The following is a 23,636-nucleotide window of genomic DNA, read 5'->3' on the forward strand; positions in this document are numbered from 1 at the left end:
ACATTGCGGGAATTAGGGTACCTGGACATTGAGGGACTGCGGATCAGGTAAGATCCCAGGCGGGATTGCTGCTTTAAATATTGTGAAGCGGGGGCATCCAGACACTGGTTAAGGGGTGCAGGAAACTAGTCATTCATTTCTGGCTTTTTTTTCTATATCCGACATTTATACACACATACACTCAATCTCACACACAAATACACACACACACACATACACACACACACACACATACACACACACACACGTAACAAGGACTAATTGTAGTATAATGTAATACAATAAATAAACTTATGTCAAAAACGAATGTTCTTATTCGGGAATTTATTCAATTTATTTTATTTATGTATTTTTTTTTAAAGCGGGGGCGGGGTTGGGGGCGGGACTAGGTGGCGAGATTTTTTGGTTCGGCGAGTAGATTTTTGGGTGATTTGTCAAGCACTGTATATATATATATATATATATACACCGTTATGAAAGTAAATAAGTATGATATTTTTATTTACAAATCTACAATTTCTATTTAAAGGTAGGATTTAATCAAAATAACATTTCCCCATCTTACAGTGTGTGTATGTATGTATGTATATATATATATATATATATATATATATATATATATAATCACGTTTTTTGAAAATGGAGTGCGCAACAGAGTGAAACTCTGTCACTGTACCACAATTTTTTATTAGTACTTGAACCATAAAATACATATGGACAAATACATGTGTATGAATTGTGCAAGCAATGTTATTACCCCCACTGGCACGTTCCAATGGGACATACACAACGCACAAACAGGAGTAGCGGGCATTGTTTTGAATTAACCGCCCATGAGAAAGGGGCGGGTCTAAAGCACTATTTCACTCGCAGAAGTGAGCTTGCGGGGAAAATAACATTGGTTACATCTGTTTGTCTACACCCTGTATACAGTTCTCCTCTACACCCTGCCCAGAACCACAGACTGAAGAAAATCCCTCTTGGATATCCTCTTTGTCCTTTGGTCTGAAGAAGTTGTTTTCACTTATGCAGCAGCTGGCTGATGATACAGTATATCCCTCTGCTAAAATTGATGGCTGTGTTTCCTCTGCAGGCACATTTCCTGCCATGAATAATTGTTATGACTTGGTGATCTTTAACCCTTTTATGAAACAGTGGTGAAAGCTGCAGTCCTTTCCCTCCCCAGTGTGTTAAAATACATATTTTTTTATTAGTGTGACTGTAAAGCTATAGATTTCATTAACTTTTTTCAAGGAACAATCTCACCCTATATCAACTTTTATTTTTTAGCTCTGCCCCTTCCCCCCTCCTCTCTCTCAAGTTGTTGAGACAGTTGCCTTTTTATGTGCCAGTGTTAATGGTGCTATTACCAGGACTAACCCCTGTTCAAATAAAGCTGCCTCTAGTGGTCTGAGAAATCAAGCAGAGAGCTGGTTAAGTGCACATGTCATAGTCAATTAACCAGCTCCACCTGGGTAATCAAAGGAGGGTAAAAACTTCCTGCTGAGGACAGACCAGGAGACTCCTAAGCACAGTCCCAACTGTGCTGCTTAGGGAGATGAAATCTTGAGCACAATGCTGTAAGTCTTGAGCACAAGGAGGTAAGACACCAGACCTCTTCCTGGACACAGATGACCCAGGAACCTGCCAGAGGCTGGCCCCCCACAGACACCCACCTAGACTCAGAGACTGCCACAAAGAGCCCCTGCATACAGGTACCTCTTGAGACACTGTTTGTTTTGTATATATGTTTGCTGGTTAGGTGTGAAAACCACAACTAAACTGATGATGTACTGGAATCTAATTATCCTGAACCAAACGCAAATTACCTCTCTACTGATGAGGGGGTTGTGCTTGTTGCGGATGGGCCCATGATGAATGAGAAGCCCGTCAGACATCACTTGGGATTTCCCCACACATTGAAGAACCGGTCAGCGTAAAAGAGGTAATACGTCAAGACAATAAATCTGCTGACTACCGAACTGAGATGACACAGGGGTCAATCAGAGTGGATAAAAACTCTGCCCAGGTTGAACCACCCGTGATCATGGATACGGAACCCGATGCAGGTGTTCACCCTAATCTCAGGGAAGAAAAGATCGCCCGACGCATGGGAAAACTCATGACCAAGAAGTCAGAAGAAGAAAGACTGTGCTTGGAAAAAGTCCTCCTCGAGCGAATGAAGAGTGCTGATTTCAAACACTTTCTTGCGGAGACATTGGTAACCTGGAGACAGGGCTCCAATGCCAGCGGAACTGAGAGTTCTCTTCATCCATTCGAGCTGCAGGGATATCTTGAGTGAGAGTGGAAGGATGGGCTTTAGCCGTAGTAAGCCCGAGCTTCCCACAAACGGGAGATATGTAACAGGGACTTATCCCTGTTTAAATTAAGCTGCCTCTATTGATCTGAGAAATCCAGCAGAGAGCTAGTTAATTGCAGCTTGTCAATTAACCAGATCGACCTGGGTAAACAAAGGAGGGTAAGAACTCCACTCTGAGGACAGACCAGGAGACTCCTGAGCACAGTCCCAACTGTGCTGCTTAGGGAGATGAAGTCTTGAGCACAAAACACAGATGACCCAGGAACCTGCCAGAGGCTGGCCCTCAACAGACACCCACCTAGACCACAAAGCGCCCCTGCATACAGGTGCTTCTTTAGACTTTGGGGTGTAGGTGGGTAAGGGGCTCTTTCCTCCCCCCCCCCCCATAGCTTTGCAGATGGGGACTGGGGAAGTAAGTTAGCCCTTACAAGGGATAGGTGTTTGTTTCTTTTGTATATATGTTTTGCCTTAAACTGCTGTTTAAAGTGACAGGTGAAATAAAGCCATGTTTAATTTCCCCCAAATCAGTCTCCCTGAGTATACCTCTGCAGGTCTCTTACAGGTGCCTTTTGTGACGATCGAGAGGTTTTGGCCCAGGATTAAAGGGGTTACACCCCAATTGGCCACCCTCTACCCTCACCTGGGAAGCAAGGGGTTAACTGGACTGAGGTCCAGTAATGTGTTTTTACCTCGCTTCAATATCCAAATGCTTATTCCCCTGTAAAAAATGTATTGTTTCTGGGCCAGTGTCTGCACCACACACACTGGGGCTTAAGGGGTTAATAAGCTACAGTTTAAGAAAATACAACTGTGGGGTGTCTTTTCAGAAAATCTGGACTTCAAAAGGCTTGATTGAAGTTGGGTGTGAAAAGCAGAAGGGGTTTTTGGTGCACAGTATGTTAATACCTAATTTGCAGGCCAAGGCAATATTGCTAGAGACAGCTAGACCCAGGCTGGGACATTGGGTGTGACATTTAGCACCAGGTGACAAATGTCCACCACCCAGGGGTCCCTGCTTCAAAGGATTTTTTGATGGGGGCCAGGGGTGCGGCTACCCAAGGAGAAAATCAGAATGGGTGACCTTAGTAAATATAAGAATCTTATGAGATGTCCTCGGCGGAACATGCTAAACATTACATATGTGTATTCGTGGGGCCGAGCCCCAACTAATGATTCTAAACACTTGATATCTAACAGATACTAAGAGCCAGATATTAATATCTCTCTTAATTTTAATATTACACGGTAATATGTAGTCTCATTGGGAGCGTCATGCGTGACGGAATGCATTAATATTTCTCGCGTGCCAGTAAGTACTACTGAACTGAAGTTATGAAGTTATTTAGATAGGGAAAAGCAGTTTTTAAACGTCGTGGGGTGGGAGGAGTTTTACTCTGAGGAAAACTGTCAACGTCACCGCTGATTTATGAGAGGGGCTGGGTTTAGGTTGTGTTCAAAGGGAAATAATTGTATAAGAACCAGGCTCAGCCTAGGGCTATTGTCTTCATGTATGGTCTTCATGATCTTCATGTATTGCTGTGATGTCTTCATGTCTGCATGTCTTCATGCCTGTGTCTTCATGCATGACTCTTCATTCTTGGGCTGCATGTATTGCTGTGATGCCAATTGAATTATGGAAGAAATGGCACATCCTGTATCCTGATGGCTTTCTTGTCCTAATCTTTAAGTGTCTATATTTTGCCTGTTATTTGTATATTTTGTGTGTTCACCTTTATCAAGGAATAAATTATATTTTATCATATCTAAGTCTCGGCCCAGTTCAACCCAGTTATATATATATATTTGGGTGTGTATTATTAATAGCCTGTCACAAAGCTCCCGTCACACCTTTAAGAAATCACTATGGCTGCTATTCAAGCCTAGGGTTGCCACATTTACGTTTTCATTATACGGGTCGGCGAAATCCCGTATGAAAGTGTGACGGTATAATGAGCAATGAATGATTTCCAAATGCAACGGGACAAGTCAATGACATAAGGGACAATCCCATACATATATGGGACGACTGGCAACCCTATTCATGCCTTACTCCCTTGAGCCAATAGAAAGCCGCAATAGCATCAGAGCAGGATATTGCAGCTTCCTATTGGATGACCCTGGCAGCCATCTTTGATTTAACTTTTATTTTACCAGTACATAAATTGGTTAAAAAAATGGATGGTCCCTGAGTCTAGGGATATGGCGGTTCAATTTCAGCAGACCCCCAGGTTCTTGTTCTGCAAAAAGAAAGAAATTCCAATAATGGGGGACTTGCTGCTTCAAATATAATGAGAATCATGTCATCATTTTCACAGTTTGTTTCAATTTGTAGGTTTTCTTTAAATATTTGTTTTCTAACCATGAACCTTTGTGAGTTACTAGAACTAAGGGAATCGAGAGATATCTCCTTGATTTTGTCAGGTGAATTAATTATGTAATTTAAGAGGAAAAATAATCCAGTTTATTTGGAATTTACTTAAAAATACATGTTTTGCAATAGTCAACATTTGTGCAGAAAAATAATATTTTCTTAAGTGGCTCGGGGGTTTTCATAGATTAAAAGCTATAATGAGATCTCTTATTTATGTTTCTGGTTTATGAGGAATTCCCCATGTTCCTCATAAAGGTGCAATCCCTATTTGCTGATGAAACACTTGGCAACAATACATTCTGGGTTTTTTTAGAAACTGAAAAACAGTTATTAACACACAGTGACATCAGGCAAATGGAAATCAAACCCCTCCCACATGTCAGATTATACTGTCTTTACAAACTAAAATGATGACTGTTTTTTTAAAAGAAGGCATTAATCACCCATATATAATTGTGTAAACGTGTTGCTACCATTGGTTAATTTAGGTCCTAGGATGGACTGCGCCTTTAATAACATCCTGGAAACTTTCTGTAAATCGCTCTTTCTATATTTTATATTTATAATGAATGCAAGGAAACGTGCAATCATTCCCATAACTGACTTAGTTCATGGACCAAAATGAGTAAGACGGAGCAAAATCTCCGCTGTGTGTTATAAAGAATAAATAATGATTACGAGTTAGTCTTGTTGAAGTCAATGGGCTGAATAATACAGGAAGTGAGTTAAACAATACAAAACCCTTTAATAAGTGAGACAAAGTACAACAAAGAGTAAGCATTGATATACCCAAGTACTACGCTTCTTACCAGTAGAGCTGTGGCAAAAGTTTGCACATGTTTGCGAAACTGGCAAATATGGCTCTGGCTAAAATGTCCCAAATTGTCAACATTCGCAAAAATTGGTTGAAGTGATTTTCTCAGGAAAGCAGCAAATGAAAATATCTTGTGAGCACATTCATGTCTTAAACAGGTCTGCAACCCTGCTTTTCACTATTTTCTCCTAGCATACTGTGCTTCCACTGCAGCAAAGGATTCTTGGAAATAACAAATTTTAATTTCGAATAGCAATGCAACAATGAGAGAGAAAGGGAGGCTAGATACTGAACTGGTGGTGAGAGATATTTAATAAGAACTCTGATACATTACCTACATACCAGTATATGCATAGAAATATTTAATATTATTAAATTGCCGTTTGTCCCTGGCCACTGTGCCGGTTTTTCTCTGCACTGCCTGTGCATGTGCGATTGGCGCTTGCTGGCTGCTTGTGCACATGCGCAATCGTCACTTGCGGGCCACTCGTGCGCATGCTCGATTGGCACTTGCAAGCACTCATCGCTCATGCGCAGTTGGTGCTTGCTATTTGCACATACACAGTCGGCACTCACCGTTCATGCATGCGCAGTCAGCACTTGCGACTGCGCATGTCTGACATTTGTCCCAGTCTTTGCCGGGATAAATATGGTCACCCTAACTTAAAGGCTCTTATAGCTGAGCATATGAACAAATCCTAATATTATTTATCTAGCTAGTGACTTATCCAGAGAACAGTCGGAACCCGATAAATACAAGCCATTTCACAGATGGCTTCTGTATGATATAGATCACAATTCAGCAGTAGCCACTATGAGCGGAGGGACTATTAAAGATAGAGCATACTCTGTCATTACATTTTGTGGGATTAATTATTAAGGGATGTCTTGGGTATCTTAGTTTATGCTCATGCCATGTGATGACTTAGCTCAGATAGTGTCAACTCGCCCTCTTTTCCAAGCACGACAAGGTCTGTTTCTTTTCTTACTTTATTTTGGAGAAAGTAGGTAAATACAGTTTCTTGTGTAGAGGTGTAGGTCTAAATCTCTGTGTGTGCTTAGTAGTAAAGGGAGGTGAAAAGATAATCCTGCAGCACCATTACAGGGGTTACAGCGAGGTACTCACAAGTCCAGAGGAATGGTGGAAAGGAAGAAGCAATGTATGCTGGGTAGTAAGATAGTCTGGGGACAGACCATCTGTAGGCAGAGCATAGGGGGAGAAAGCAGACTAGCCCATTTGAGGGAAAAGCTGGGGCTGCCATGGCAACTCACAGGAGTGTCTGGGGAAGCTACAACATGTCACAATAATGTTGCATCTTTAATATAGCAAGCTGCTGGGAGAGGGGAAATGGCACTGTATTATCACACAAGCACTGTGTTTGTGTGCAGAACCAAACACATACAGCTGGCATTAAGAAGGCTGACAAGCAGGGCTGCAAGAAAAAGGAGGGGGGTGAAACAGAAGTGCGGACAGGGGTATACCTGTTCCGTGACATGCCGGCTGGTGTATTAGGGGTTAAGGTGAAAATTACTTTTTCATCTGGCCCAACTGATTAGGTTTAAGAATGGTTTTCTCTTTATTTATAGTGTGCATTTATTACCTGTTTTGACATAGTATGTTTGTATGCAAATTTAACTATCAATTGTTGGTAGTCAGGGCAGGTATTTGGTGTTCTTCACCTCAGGTATTTTAAATATGTGTTGGGTGTTTTTTTGACATTGCTTGAATAAATGTTTTATTTTTTGGATATACTAGAGTGCTTTTTTTGAGCTTCTGTATGTTTCTTATATATATCATTCAATGTCAAAAAATAACATTTAACACTAAAAGTAAAAGGGGGTTGGGTGGGCGAGAATCTTTTGGGGGAAAACCTTCAGCTGAGGAGAGAGGTATGTCCGAGGCTACCTACTGTCACTTAAATACCTAACCTCCCCCCGCCCCCCAACTCCCACCTCTTTTTCACGCCTCCTTGGGTCTATTGTCATATTGCCATTCCCTAATTGGTTTGGACTGTCTTTATGGAATAAGGTGCAATGCACGGAAAGCCACATTAAAGTCAATAGGGCTGACGCTATCGCACCTTATTGAATAATGGCCTATGAGTTTCTATTTTAATCCTCGGTTAGGGGCACTCACAATACACATTTTCACAGGTGCACGACCAGCAACATCCAGGGGGGATCATGTATTGCATGAATCCCAAAAATGTTGGCACTTGCAAGGTCTTTAAGTACATAAAGAAGAATGTCAATTTAATAAATAAAAAGATAAATAAAAAGATCCACATTTCGGTCCACTCTTAGACCTTTGTCAAGACTACAACGTTGATCTTTTTATTTAAAACATTGATATTCTTCTTTATTTAAAGACCTTGTGAGTGCCAACATTTTTGTGATTCATTTCTATTTTAATCCTCCATGGACACTACATTTCCTCAGATATTGATAACATTGTATGTCCTGCCCTATGCTCAACATTCTTGAGTTAGCACATGTTCTTAACCCCCACAGTGATTAATGGTTGTTGGTTCCCATCATGTAAAATAGACTTTATGGTTACACAGGCTGTCGCACACATTTTGTTAGTGCCAGAGGAAGATAGCAAAAGAGTTCAATGGGGGTCAGGGTTTTGTAAAGCAGGATGCATCTGGTTATTTCTATTGTGTCTGGATAAAAAGAAATATAGATAGGCATGCAGAGTCCACATGGCTCGACTAACTTTCGCAACTGGTTATCCCAGGATACCCAATTCATGTGTGAAGAACGTACTGTAGCTTGAACTCCACATTAACTGAACAACAAAAATATACATGGAAAGAAACTTTGCATTTAATTGTAAGTAGCCATGTAGTATTCAGGAGCGGACATGGGAAGGTAATCTAACAGAGAATTCTTATTGTATGCTATGCTATGGTGGTTATCTTGATATAGTTCACCAAGTTTCGATTGTGTTTAATGTAATTAAATGCATGCTGTTGTAAAGAGCTCCATTGTAATAGTGGACAATCATAGAGAAGCGGCGAGTTTAATGGAGATATTATTTTACACTAAGTTTTTACGCTTCACTGCATCCTTATTTACAGACGTATAAATAACCTAGTTAAGAAGTGAAATGTATGATTCATGTAATATCAGGACGTATACTTTATGGTTTTTGAAGTTGTCTGATTTATATGGTTTGTTCCAGACACAGTAAGGGAGGATATTTGAATCCCCTGGTGCTTTGGTATCCCTTCTAAAAACTAACTATTGTTGTTGCCAACAAAAGCTCTCATAGGAAAAGTTAATTCTATATTTGTTTTTGATGCTTTATAAAAAAAAAAATCAAGGAAAACATATCAATATACTAACTATAACTATTATTTACATCTACCAGTATTTGGAGAGTGCAATATTTTCTTATTTTATGTTCTAGAAAGGAATTTGTTGTGGCTATTTATGTTCAGGGTTTTGTGTTATCGTCACCTTGTCAATGTAGTGTGTGTGTGTGTGTGTGTGTGTGTGTGTGTGTGTGTGTGTGTGTGTGTGTGTGTGTGTGTGCGTGCATGTATACATTGTGTGGATAGATAGGATAGATAGATACACACATACACAGCTGGAAGTAGGTGGAAACACGTCTGTTTTGTAAAAAAAAAATCACATGATACTAAACGAAAGATTTTTCTCAGATTAAATTATAATTACACCCTTCTGGCTGTACTGTACATATTGCAAAAATCAGATTAGGGCATTTTGGTGTGAGTGTGAAAAGCTCACTTATCATATCTTTAAATGTGAAACAGATGTTTTGTTGTAATGGAAAGAAAACCACAACAATAGTAAAATAAAATATGTTACGTTTTCCCATGAGCTGTATGAAACTGTTAACATGATTAGTACCCTTAATATTTACATACCCAATTATTGGCCAATGTACAACAACTATTTTACATTGATATTTAGCAAATAGAAAACTTCTGGAGGAAGAAAGCTACAGTATGTACACAGTATACACACACATATGTACTGTACATATCTGCACACAGATATATGTGCTTTGGCATAGCAAGTACTGTATATAGAGAAACTCGTGACTGAAATTGGGGACTATGCAGGCATTTTGTTTTAGCTCCTATTATGTTTAATTGTGTTGTTCCCAAACTAAATGTATATTTTGTAGTATGTTGCACGAGATCCATTATTAGGTCTACTTGGCGATGCCTCCAATATTATGGTATTTCATTAAGGGATTATCAACTCTAAATTAAACTGAGTTGGGGTAAGGATCTTCCAAATGTATATGTTACTTTGTTTTCAATGTGACACTAAACTAGATCATGCATTTGGAGAGAGTCTTCCTCAGGGAAAGATAGTCTCCTTTGTAGCATCAGCTATAGACTTCAAATGGAGTCATACACTCATAAATCAGGATGTTTCCATAACATTTCATTCTTTGATCCAAAACTTTCACATGCCATTCATGTGGGTAACGGGTTGTCAACAACTATGCTATTCCGTTACAATAATCCAAAAACATATCACTCGAAGAACACCGAGACGTAGTTTATACATTCAACAGAGCCATCACATTGTTTTGGTCTTCTTCTATTTCCACTCCTCTCCATCTATCCTAGATAGCAAAATATACTCCCATAGGAATAAACACAATAGTATTTATTATGCTGTGTAATCTTAGTTGCACATGTGTGCATGAACTGGATGAACTGGATGGATGGAAAGTGGTTGAGTATATCCAGAAATATAACTGTCTGATTCTTGGTGACTTTGCTAAAAAGAGTTCACTATAATCCAGATTAAGTAGGCATACATCTTAAACGTGTAACATGTAATAATGCTTCTATTAAAGTAGCCGATGTAGCCCTTTACTAACAGTCGTATTCTTTAATAGAATTTTTTCTGAAAACGTTAAAGGGCTATGTTTAAAGAGATTAGTTTTAGGCCAGTATTCACTAAACTCCGATAAGAGATATTGTATCAGATAGTTAACATGGGATCAAGCTCCAATACCCCTCATCCAAGATTAATGCATTTACCCCTTAGAGAGATATCTCAAACAGGTGTCTCTAAGCATCATTGTGTTAAGGTAATTTTCACCTCTTTTGCCCCAAATAAGTCATCTTGGGTTTTGGGGCAGTACAGTAGATCCTGGAGGAGTTACTAGAAGCCTATATTATAATGAGTTGTAAAATACTCGGCATCTCGGTGCGTATTTATTTTACCAGGGATTATTTCTAAGGAAGATTAAATAAAATTAAGAGAGTTTAATATTTTTTAACATTTTAATTTCTCAAAGATTTCTTTAAAAAAATAATTTTTGGGTATACAGCATTATTGAACAATTTTTTATTCATTCTCAAAAGAAATAGATTTATAGCCAAAGTTACAGAAGTAGTTTTGCTAATGTTATCGCCATTAAAGCAAGTTTGCATGGCTCAGTAAATCGTGATGTAGGCATTTCGTGAAATATGTGTTTTATTTATAAAATGTTTTACCAGGAAGTAATACATTGAGAGTTACCTCTCGTTTTCAAGTATGTCCTGGGCATCGTGTTAAGATGACAAATAATACATGTTTACAATACATTATTACATAAGTGAACAGGGTATACATTATATACAAGACATTGCATACACAGTTAGAGATAATATATATTATAGGCGTATGTAACAGTTACAGACCAGATTAAAATGTGAGACAGCTTTAGTTTTGAAAGAACTTAGACTGGTGGCGGCTGTGAGAGTCTCCGGTAGATTGTTCCAGTTTTGGGGTGCAATATAAGCATAATGGTCCACATTTACTTAGCTGTGCTATGCTAGAAGACACTTTCTGACATTCGAAGACATCTTAGTGCTAATTAACTTGAATAAGTTGTAAGGAGTCTTATGGCTTGAGAATGTATGCTATGGCATAGCACAGCTTAGTAAATATGGACCAATATTTTGTTTTCCTCTACATCTTGCTACATTATATTGGACACGTTACATTTATGGTCCTAGTCCCATCAATGAAATGGCAATGCTTCTGTCTAATACTAGTATTAGATTCACAGTTGCTGCGCTATGCTTAGCAATAGAACCACAATCGTACAGGAGACCACTAAATACATGCTAAATATGTGTGTAACTTATGTCTTCATCTAGTATATTGCAAAGAGCTACTGATTTCCAGTAAAGTGAATACTACATTCATATAAGTTATTGTGGGTAAAAAAGTGACAAAAACCCTCCACCGTACAGTGTATAGCAAATGAAAATACCACTTGTGAGCATATTCACGTCTCAGACAGGTCTGCAACGCTGCTATTCACCATTATCTCTTAGGCTAAGCTCATACAAGGAACTTAATAACTACAGATGCCTGCGGAATATGTGCACAAGGTAAACTAGACATGCAAAAGCCCAACATTACTCTGACAATCTTCGCCAGAATACATCAAACCCAGCTAAATTCTGTAAGGTTATCAACAATATATTCTGGCCTTCCAGCCATCAACAACCAAGTAATATAACTAAGGAGGATCACTCTGACAAACCCCACTGACATTGCAAATGCATTCAATGAATACTTTGTGTGGTGTGCTACTAACTTATTAGCTAAACGCAACCCAAACCACAAACATGAACATCATTCTGAGAGTACCCCTATAGCCCCACACTCTCCCAACACTGCTCACAATTTTCAATTTGTCCCAGTATCTGAAGAGGAGATTACACAAATGCACCTCAAATTAAAACGAGGCAGCCAATGTGGACCTGACTTACTGCAATCTAAATTCCTAAGACTTGGTGCCCCGGCCATTGCCAAACCAATTGCTTCCCTAGTCAACTCTATTTTGTCTGTAGGCCACATCCCTAAGACCTAGAAAACTGCCAGAGTTGTTCCAATCTTCAAAAGTGGGGACAAAAACACTGTCTCAAACTACAGGCCAATCTCTCTTCTCCCTATACTATCCAAAGTCATGGAAAAATGTGTTCCCTCCCAATTACGCGATTACTATACCAAGACAAATTTTCCAAGCCAATTTCAATCTGGCTTTTGCCCCAAACACTCCATGGTAACTACCCTGCTAAAAGTTTGCAATTAAATCCAGTGTAGAATGGAACTGGGACAACTCACTGGTGCAATATTCCTAGATTTTGCAAAGGCTTTTGATATTGTTGATCATGTTATCTTGCTTATCAAACTCTAGTGCTCTGGAATAGAGAAGCATGCTTTAAACTGGTTTCATTCCTACCTATCGGGTAGATTCCAACTTGTGTCTATCTCAGGCTCTAACTCCAAACCCTTGGATATCACCTGTGGTGTCCCGAAAGGCTCTGTTCTGGGGCCCCTACTCTTCTCAGTGTTCATCAATGATCTTTCTACAGCTTGTAAGGGAGCTTCAATACACATGTATGCAGATGACACAATCTTACATGCACACAGCCTTTGCCTCTCTGACCTTGAACACATACTTCAATCTCACTTTTTGAAACATGAAAATTGGATTTCTCAAAACAAACTGTTTTTAAACACTGACAAGACTGGAACAATGGTATTTGGGACCAAGGCTACATTTTTAAAAGCTTCCAATAACTGAGCTCCAGAAGAGAATCAAAGCTAATACCACCCAAGCCTCTGTTACTAGTTTTAAATACTTGAGCATATGGTTTGACTGCAATTTAACATTTGGGATGCACATTGATACCCTGACATCCAAAACGTATGCCAAAGTAGTATCACACAGCAGATGCTAATGCCAATTATCGACTATGGTGACATAGTATACGGCTCGGCACCCCAAACCCACCTTAGCAAACTTGATACCCTCTACAATTCAATATGCCATTTTGTTTTCCAATGCAACTACATCACACATCAATGCGAAATGCTCAAAGAACTAGATTGGTTATCACGTGAGTCTAGGCGCAAAGTTAATCTTTTCTGTCTTGCCTTCAAATACTTTCTGGACAAGCTACCTGTCTATCTGAACAAGCTCCTCACCCTACCACATGCAGCACTTATCATCTAAGATCTGACTTCAAAAGACTGTTCATGGTCCCACGGTTCAGCAAAGTATCCGGCTGCTCCTCCTCTTACCGTGCCCCCCAAAACTGGAACAATCTACCGGAGACTCTCACATCCGCCACCAGTCTAAGTTCTTTCAAAACTAAAGCTGTCTCACATTTTAATCTGGTCTGTAACTGTTCCATACGCCTATAGTATATATTATCTTTAACTGTGCATGCAATGTCTTGTATATAATGTATACCCTGTTCACTTATGTAACTATGCATTTGTAACCATGTATTATTTGTCATCATAACTCTATGCTCAAAACGCTGCCACGTCATCGTGCCTCTTCGCCTAGAGGCACGCATGCACATTGAGAACACATATGCCAAACAGTGAGAGAGTGCATAGCGCGCACGCAGCAGCTCCTCCACTATAAACTCGGCCTTAGCATACAATGCTTCCACTTCAGCAAGGGATTCTGGGTAATGCCATGTAAATGAGCACAAAGTGTTTCAAGTGAATGAAACTTTGAGGCTTTCATTCCTTGAAGAAGCAGTTACACTACTTACTAACATGTATTACAAAGCTGCAAGGAAATGAGGACTGCGCTAAAGATATAATGATATCATTTTCTGTCTCAAAGCAGTTCAAAATGTTATAAAACGTAACATTCACATATTTGTGGACATCTCAAACAGCAATTGGGAAGAATAGCGCTAGGGTTATGTTTAAGAAACAATGACAGCTATGACAGACATTACAATTTAACATTTTCCCTATTCATGTGGCCATTTATCTTCATAACATTACGTGTTTTTCGCTCACTGAACTATGCCACGTTTCTTGATGTCTCATGACTAACTCACATATGGTCTCTTTTAGGAGAAATCTGATGCCAGCTCTACGTCATTACAGCTGCGATCCCAGATTGAAGTAAGCACAATAACTAATTATTTCATCTTGCTTCCTATCTTTGGGTGGAGAGGGGGGGAGGGGTTCTTCATTTGATGCTCTGTGCAAGACTTGATCTTGCTGCTGAGATTCGTGTACTCAAGCCAATTTGTCCCTTCTTTTAGGAATCTCTTGGATTCAGCAGTACAGTCTCCACGCCAGAGACAGAGAGAAAGTAAGTCGGCTTCTGTTGAACTTTTTGGGTATGAATAGTGAAAGGAATCAAATAAATCACAGACCTCTCTTCCTCAATCGTATGAGTTACCTAACATCCCAGACTTAACCCAAACCTATGTAGGATCTGTGACTAATTGAGAGCACCCAGGCATGTGACTTCTAGTCTAACAGTTCAAGGGGTCTATGGTACTTACTCTAAGTGAGAGAGCACTGATCCAAGGCATACCATTGATGTCAATCAGGGTTTACATGCAATAGCATCCGATTGGCGCTCTCGCACTTTATAGATTAAAGGCTTATATATGAAGATACTAGGAAGTGCAAGCATATGAAACATTTTTTTCCACCTGCAGCCACGCCAAATGTAAAAAATGTGCTAGCCAACTTACTTAAGCTTGATATTGATCTGTTTGCAGTGAGATTTGCAACAAATCAGATTTGGATGAGAAGTTTGCCTTATGTGAAATGGAAAAAGTGACAGCTGCACATGCAAGATGTAATACATTGCATTAAACTACCGGTGCTCTATAGCTTCTCCATAACCCCACCTATGTCTGTCTGTAATCCCCATGAAATTCCAAGGAGGTGCAATCAAGGTTAAAAGGGCAAACTAGCACAATTTGCCTGAGTCTCACATGTTAGTGCTGTATCGCACAATGCTGGGAGGTCCTGAAACACAGCCCTTATCCCTTCCTTTGATGTCATAGCCCCGTACCCTGCATTACTGACCCCACCCCCTGGATCACAATAGGACTGTCTTACAAATATTAAAGCAAATATTCATGCTTTAGAAACACGAAAGAGGGGAGAAAATCAAAAATAATTTCTCAATTATATCAAAAGTGAGTCAATGTCAAAATAAATAGTATACTCTGTACCCCCAAGACCATCACACTTTGACCACAAGTCAAATATTATGCCATTGTAGACATTCAAGTGAACAGCCAACTTGAAATAACTTTTTTTTAAATATAATTGTAAGAATGAAGGCATAGAATGTGGTACCTTTTTCCCTACATAGAACAAAATGTCCTCAGCACTCTCATATGTTATTATATTTCAATAGGGGATTAAAGGCAAAATCCCCCAAATCATGGGCAAAATATTAATGAAAAAAATATAATTTTAATTACAAAAGCATATAAAATCAGAGTGGATAGTACAAAAATGAATAATCAAACACATGTAAAAATGATATCATATAAGACAATTAGGGTTGCCAGGTGTCTGTACGGACAGATAGGCAAAAAAAGGGTGGGGCTGTACACTAACACTGAGAGGGGGGGGGGGGGGAGGGAGGAAGAAAGGCTAACAGAAGCAATCAAATATGAGAAAAGGGAGCAATGCTGCGTGGTAACAGACCCCTTCTAAAGACCCGTTCCCACAAGCCCCTAATGAACTGTGGTACTTTTTCCCTACATATTTTAATAAGCATATATTCATAAATATTGTTAATCACATATATAACAGGAAAATATTACCATTTGTGCCACGCTGGTGCAATCCTGCCTCCCTGTGAGTGTATTCTTTTGAACTGTATGAAGAAACTCCCCATTGTGTTTGTTTTACCAAAACTGAGGTTGGTTATTATACTATATTGTATGTGATGGCCTGGGTCGGACAAAATGGCCACAGGTATTTCTGGTGTGCTTAACCGTCCGATTCTCAGTGTAACATAGGAGGTAGAACACATACACCTTTATGGCTAATTCAATGGTGATATCTTGGATTTTGTACAGCTTTGCAGTTTTTTTTATTCTATTATCCCTTCGTAAAGAGGCAATCCAAGCTGGCAACTCCATTCTTTAAGCTAAAACTCTTTTTAGAAACAAAATCTTTTTTCTTTACTTTTTTTTTTTAACCTAGAACAAATTTATTTTAATAATTAGGTACAGAATGTCAACTACAGTACATTTATGATAAGTAAAAAAGAAATGGAAAAAAATTGCATTGAATTGACAAAATTCCCTGCTTAAAGGAGCAATTCATGTTTTTTTTTTTTTTTATATATTACTGTTTTTTAACAGCTTGAAGCAGGGGGTCTCTGGAGCTGAACCACATTAATTTCAGTTCCAGGATACTTTCCTCCAAAGGGGGTAGCCTTTCCGCTTGGCTAACAGGGTGCATGTAATGGTGGAGTTTTAACGCTCCGGTACCCTACGGGCCAATAGGAAGCTATTACATCATCTGGTTTGGTGTCCTATTGTCCCGCGTGACTTGGGAACTTTAAACTTTGTCAAGATACCAGGAACCCTTTTGGAAGTATGTATCTCTGGAAGCAGGGGGTCTCCAGAGCTGAGATTAAATGGTTTAGCTCCGAAGACCCCCTGCTTCAGTCTAATGTTAAAAAAAAACAGTAAATTCAAGAAAAGCAATAAATTGCTCCTTTAAATCTTTCTAGGTCTGCACTTTGTAAGTCTCTGTTAGAGCTTCCCTTTATCATTATGTACAAAGAAACACATTGGGAGGTCATACTCTCAAGAAAACAAACATTACCAGCTCATTTATTCTGCCTTGCCTGTACTGTCCTATCTTCAATATTCTGCTTACTAATCAACTCTTTCATTAACTTTTTTTGGTGTTCAGAGAACATGTTTCATAAGGCAATTTGAAAAATGGCATTTACGCAAATATTTTCATTAAGTAGGAATTTATATAAACATGTACTAAACATTTTTACTTGTTATGCAACAGATATGTATATATATATTTTTTTATTACATTATTAGGAATCCAACTGTATTGAGCAATCCATGGTTCTCTCTGTAATCTCCATGAAATGCAACAAGAAGAAAATTAAAATGGTTTAGTTGTTTTACTGCTCACTGCAGATTTGTGTTTTGCCAAAAATCTGTTATTTTCATAATGGGTGTATTACTTTTTGTTGATTGGCAGTACAACTGCTCAGGGAACCCTTTGTTGTGGTCCATACTCAGTTGGCATCTCTGAAGATCACATGACTAAAGGAGCAATGGTCCATTAAAGGAACACACAGTGTTCCAACGCAAATTGAGGTATTAGCAGAAAATTATACTGTTACACCGTCTTTCCGTTTCATCATCCAGACAAATTCATCCGATAACTTCTATAATCCATGGATCTCTCAACTAATTCCAAGACTAGGTGATGATTCATGCTGCATGCTATATACCAGATACTGCTCTAAATCTTACTTCCTTCTATGCTGGCCAAACCAAGCTCAGTTGATCCTAGTAGAGGCGTATTCTCATTGTCCACTGTTTGTTTTGAGTTTTGGCATTTCAAGGTGGATCATGAAGTGGAACGCCATGTTGTAACAAAATCCGCTTTCATTTTCTGGTAATCGCTCAATTTGTATTGGAACATTTCATTCTCTTTCAACTTGTAATATCATTCTTTCTTTGTGTGACGTAACTGCGAGAAATTCAGTACCCAAAGAATGTGTCTGTGAATGGGAAAAATGTCTTCTAATCTGCATAGAACATCAAAGGTATTTATGAAAAAGTTGTCAACACCGTTTCTCTATTTTCCCTTCTAGTGGCAAGTAGAGCAACAAATATATATTATACCAGGGGGGTGCAAACTTTTTTTTCCCTGCGCCCCTTTGCCGGCAGTTCCCCTCTTTCCGCGCCCCCACCCCCCCCCCCGCTTACCTTGGCTCTGGCGTCATGACGTCACGTTGCCACGTAAATTGACGCCGCGTTGCCATGGCGAAGCATCTAAGAAGCCGCCGGAGGCAAGGTAAGTAAGGTTTACAGAGGCCTTCGCTGCTCCCCCGGCACTTAATTTAAGTGCTCCCCGCAAACAGTCTTGCGCCCGACAGTTTGCACACCACTGTATTATACCATGCCACTTGGTAACCTCTATTGCCACAATATGTGCATATTCAGCTCTCCTAATAGTGCTGTGAATGTGAATATGCATGTGAAACTCTCCAAACGGCTTTGTCAGGTGGGTTTAAACGTATTTTGATAAACCAGTGGTTTCCAGCATGCCCCTGTATTATTTTGGGTGTAATTACTATATTCTTGATAGAAGTAATAGAAGTAATATATAGTATATATCTAAGTGATATAATATGTATTCATTTGAACATTTAGAGCAAACAGAAACACACAAACCTGAGGCTACACTTATAGTGCCGGCGACGTCAGGCTACGCTGGAAAAATCAAATTGGGACGACTTCCAGTGATCGCGACCAAGCCGTCGCTCCGTTGCGTCACGCTTACTATAAACACACACGATGGTGGCATGCATTTGTTTTGACGCAACATTGCGTCGCTGTCACTGGCACTATAGGCGCAGCCTAACACAATACTCCCACCTCCAATACACAGACGGACAAATCAGACATACAAATATACAAAAAACACAGCGCACAACGCTCATAGTGCATTAAATGATAATTTTAGTAACCAAGGTAAGGAGGTAAGTAATGTGCGTACATTTAAACAAAATTAAACAAGCATTTCAGGGTTATTGTTACCCAAACACCAACGGACGCTCGTGATGGTCTCGTGGCTCTCTCCTTCTCACTCCAAAAACAGCCTCGGTGTAGGGCCTGGATAATCTCCACTCCAGTCACTGGTGTGCCAGCCCCTTGCCTCAGGGTAGGTCTTCAGCAGTCTCACGTTTTTAGTAAACAGCAGTCCCGTTTATCATGCGCAATGCCCGCTACTGCACAGGTCCAGCTGGCAATCGAGCAGCAGAGCGCACGCTGTTTGGCGTCCTGCTCAAACACTTCCTGGTCTGTGACGTCATGCAATCGCGAGAGTTCGCCGCGAGTCTGCAAATCACCGGACCGGTTCTCTGGGAGTGCTGTGTTGTAGGAGGCTCGCAAAGGTCTTACAGTTCTTTAATCCAACGCGTTTCGAGACCACATAGGTCTCTTCATCAGGGAATAAAGGTTAAACACTCTATTGGCATTTAAATACCCCTCGCATGTCACTGATTGGCCCCTCATTGAGGAATTTAGGCCAATCACATGGCAGCGGGGAGGAGTCAAACGCTCCATAGCAACCGAGAATGCATCTTGACAAAAAAGCTAAAATCAACTTTATTAATAAACATTTGAACAGACAAAAACATAAACGGTGTCTCTAAAATAAAGAAAGAAAAATTAGTACACACTTTAAATGAACAGCTACATTCAGATACTAGTGGTGGTACAAACATATAACCACTAACATAATTTATTTGAAAAAGAAGCACGAACTAAAAACTACGTATATATTAAAAAACTTAAAAATCCATATTTCTAAAAAAGGATAAAAATGAATTAAAAATGTATCATATACCAGCTCAAAACACACTAGAGGGTAGGTACATATATTATGGACAAATCAGACACCTATGCTCTGTTACTCAACTAAAACTGCCAAACATCTGTCAGGTTCAACTGGGGCGAGTTTACACAACCTAATACAATAAGCTATTGAAGATAACGTACAGTAGAAGGATGAGCTAAAAAAATGCAGTATTATATTATTATATATGTAACGGATTTTCTGGACCCTCTTGACCCACCCAATCTCAGATTGGCCCCTGTAGTCTAACCGGTCCCCATTACATGGTCGTGTCTGGTGGTGCACCTGTTGGCTACAGGACTCCTGAGTCTCCCGCATGATGATGTTGTGGGGAATGTCAGTCCAGACAGGCAGCTGAGGTAGTGTGCGTGAGTCCTACCTACATACAGTGCAGCGCCTCCACCTCATCAGGATCTCTGCGTCCGCAAGGAGATGGTTTTGATGAGGAACTCCTCTGTGGAGTAACTTCACACTCACACATGGGGGTTCTTGTGAACAAGGGCATCTTTATTGACGGTTCAGGCAGACTGCCCCTTGCAGCAACAGCTTAGCCGCTCATCTTGTACAGCACTCTCATTCAGAAGAATCTGCCCTCCCAATGGAGTTGGATCACCTCTCCCCTCAGGGAGATCACCCCCTGTGCCAGGTCCCATGACACAGTTCAGGCCCTTTCTTGGCCTGCCAGCCTTACTGCTGCCATTATAGAATCACTCTTGAACTTGGAGCTTGAACTCCTGTCAACCACTAGTGAACAACTAACTTTGGGCAGTGCTGTGTCTTATATAACAAGGGAATAGCTCCACCTCCTGTGTCACTAACAATGGACACAAGGTCTGTTACCACTCCCCTCATGTACATATGACACCTCACCAGGGTGTGAGGGCAAACCTCCATGATTGATGCTGGCAATCCTGCATATTTACCAGGCTTACTGCCAGCATGAGAGAGAACTGTATACCATTTTTAAACATGGCTACATTCTCCCCCTCGTGAATCCCAACGCCCCGTCGGACCTAAATTTGTCAGATCTTCTAGGGGAGACACCTCCACCAGGACGCGATGACGAGGTGAGCCTATCGCCCGGGTGACCCTACCTTTGGAGCCACCATGCTCTGCGATCACCAGGGAGCTCACACCCGACACCCCTGGGGCAGTCAACTCACCCCTGTCGTCGTTGGCAGGTACTGATCCCAAGCCTTGGACCGATGGTACCATCGTGGAAGACCGGGCGGCCACCGTAAGGCCCACGGGCCCACCGCAGAGTCCGCAGTATAGGGGGCAATCAGCCCGTTGTCCTCAGCTTCACTTGAGTGGTCCGCTGGCAGGCGCATTACCACGAGTGGTTGGTCGCTGGAATCACCAAAAGAGGATGGGGGTATAGACACCTTACCCGGTGATTCCGGAAACTGCGATTGTGAGGGTGTAACTGAGTCTAGAACTGGGGTGCACGGACACCCTGGAACATCTGGTATAGCACACTGACTCGGTGCGGCCACAGCATCGCAGCTGTCCATTTTGGTCAATGTAGCTTTAAAGTCCTGCGGTTCTAGAGCAGAGTCTAGAACCGTAGTTATTGCACACGGGGCCTCCGAAACCTCCGTGGGTGCACAAGGGGGTTTAACAGCAGCGATCCCTCCGGTGGGGAGGCCACTCGCACCTTTCTCAGCTGGTTCCGGCTCTAGAACCGCCTCTGGAACAGACATCTGGGGTTCCGACATCTGTGACTCTGCCTTCGGTGGCTCCGGCTCGGGACCTGAGTCTAGAATGTACATTTGGGCACACGGGCCCTCTACAACCTCTATAGCTGAGGTAGGTTGGCTAGCAGCGGCGTTGACTGCCTGGGTAGAGACATCGGGCGCCTCTTTCTCTACGGGTTCCGCCATCAGAGGTTCTTGTTCTAGCACTAGGATGTCCCTTTTGAGGGGGTCTGGAACAGTACCTGCAGCATTGGTTTGGGCACACGGGCCCTCTGAGGCCTCCGCATTGACCGGTCCAGTATTGGGGTCGATCGCCTCTTCCTCTGCGGGTTTCGTTGTCTCCAGCAGCACTGGCTCCGGAAACTGTACTCTGCAGCAGGTACACCTGGGTACCCAAGTCATTTCACCACCTGGGAAGTCACAAGTGACACAGGAGTAGCGTAGAAACCTTATCCCTTCTATGAACACCTCATTGTAGTCTAGTAGCAGCAGCTCGGTGTCATAGTTCATACCACCAGACAGCCTCAATAAATTTTGTATGCACGGACACAAGAGAATGGGTATGTTCCCCTTCTTTGATAGCCAGACTCCATACACTTGAGGGTGTGATTTGCTGCATCTTATACTTCTATTATGAAGAACCGAATTTGCTGACTGCAGTTCCTCATACACTCTCCACTTGTCATGCAGAGGAGGGGCACATTCTATGAGGGAATGGTCCTGGCTCAGCTCTGCGCCACTCAAGTTGTGGGGGCGGGGCTCTGGTTTTCCCGCCAGTCCTGGACAGATTTTTGCAACATTTTTCTGTGCAGGCTGGCTGTCAACAGCACATGTGCTCTCCTGATTTGGCGGGAGACACCATTTTGGATGTGAGTCACTGGATGAGGGAGCCTCCACTTTGATTACAGTTCTGTTAATTTCACTAGGGCTCTGTGGGTATACAAGGGAGTAGCCTTCTGATGGGGCCTCTGGTAGATGTAATACATGAGGGACAGTCTCTGAGCATATGTCCTGCTCAGTGGCCAGTAGTATGATAGTCCCTCGGCCGTCGGCATTAGGTTTCCAGTCTACCAAACGGGCAGTGGCCAGACCCGGACAGTTCCGCACTTGCTTGCGCACTGTGAATACCCAAGTAGAATTGGTGGATACTCCCGCCACGGCAACCGCGCGCCTGGGGGATACCTGCTGCACTAAGGCCCAATCATGGACCTCTTGTTTTGATGGCACGGACATGATGGAAAATTTAGATGAACAATTTGACACAAAAAAAAATATACTGCACCGACACACTTTATTCGAGCAAATACCCAGTATGTACCTGGCAGATACCTGGAATGCGCCGCTCCTCACCTCTGACAAGCCCCGTTGCGTTTGCCTTCCCAGCCTGGGTTCATGCCTGGCTGATGGGCGGCTGATCTGTTAAAGGATAATGATTAGGATTTAATAGGCTGCAATGCTTCGCGTGTCTACCAGATGGCATAAATTCATGAATTGTAATGCAGTATATATATTTATACTGTGCAGTATTGCAGCCAGCGGGAATAAAATGCTTCAATCCCTGCTTGGAAAATATCTCAATGCACTCGGGCAGAAAACAGTCACAAACCTCAATGCACCCGGGTATACCCGAATTCGTGGGACTAGCCGAGCTCGAATAAAGTGTGTCGCCAGTGTAGGGCACCCCAGGTTTGAGATCTCAGCAACGCCTCCAAATGTAACGGATTTTCTGGACCCTCCTGACCCACCCAATCTCAGATTGGCCCCTGTGGTCTAACCGGTCCCCATTACATGGTCGTGTTTGGTGGTGAACCTGTTGGGTACAGGACTCCTGAGTCTCCCGCATGATGTTGTTGTGGGGAATGTCAGTCCAGACAGGCAGCTGAGGTAGTGTGCGTGAGTCCTACCTACATACAGTGCAGCGCCTCCACCTCATCAGGATCTCTGCCTCGCAAGGAGATGGTTCTGATGAGGAACTCCTCTGTGGTGCCTTCCTCTGTGGAGTAACTTCACTCTCACACATGGGGT

General features: G+C 41.5%; 1 protein-coding gene across 10 annotated transcripts in view; it reads left to right on the plus strand.

The window, feature by feature from the left end:
- SASH1 (SAM and SH3 domain containing 1) overlaps positions 1-23,636 on the plus strand; it is a 628,602-nt gene that overhangs the window by 417,956 nt on the left and 187,010 nt on the right. For 9 of the 10 annotated variants that reach the window (XM_075596663.1, XM_075596666.1, XM_075596661.1 and 6 more), the window contains 2 exons: positions 14,383-14,433; positions 14,577-14,626. In XM_075596663.1, the coding sequence (XP_075452778.1) occupies positions 14,383-14,433; positions 14,577-14,626 (101 nt within the window). Of the gene's footprint in view, positions 1-8,223; positions 8,341-14,382; positions 14,434-14,576; positions 14,627-23,636 lie in introns of those variants that run through there. The other variant, XM_075596667.1, reaches the window with a different exon arrangement.

The sequence above is a fragment of the Ascaphus truei genome, chromosome 4 (genome assembly GCF_040206685.1).
Source record: "Ascaphus truei isolate aAscTru1 chromosome 4, aAscTru1.hap1, whole genome shotgun sequence".
Taxonomy (NCBI): domain Eukaryota; kingdom Metazoa; phylum Chordata; class Amphibia; order Anura; family Ascaphidae; genus Ascaphus; species Ascaphus truei.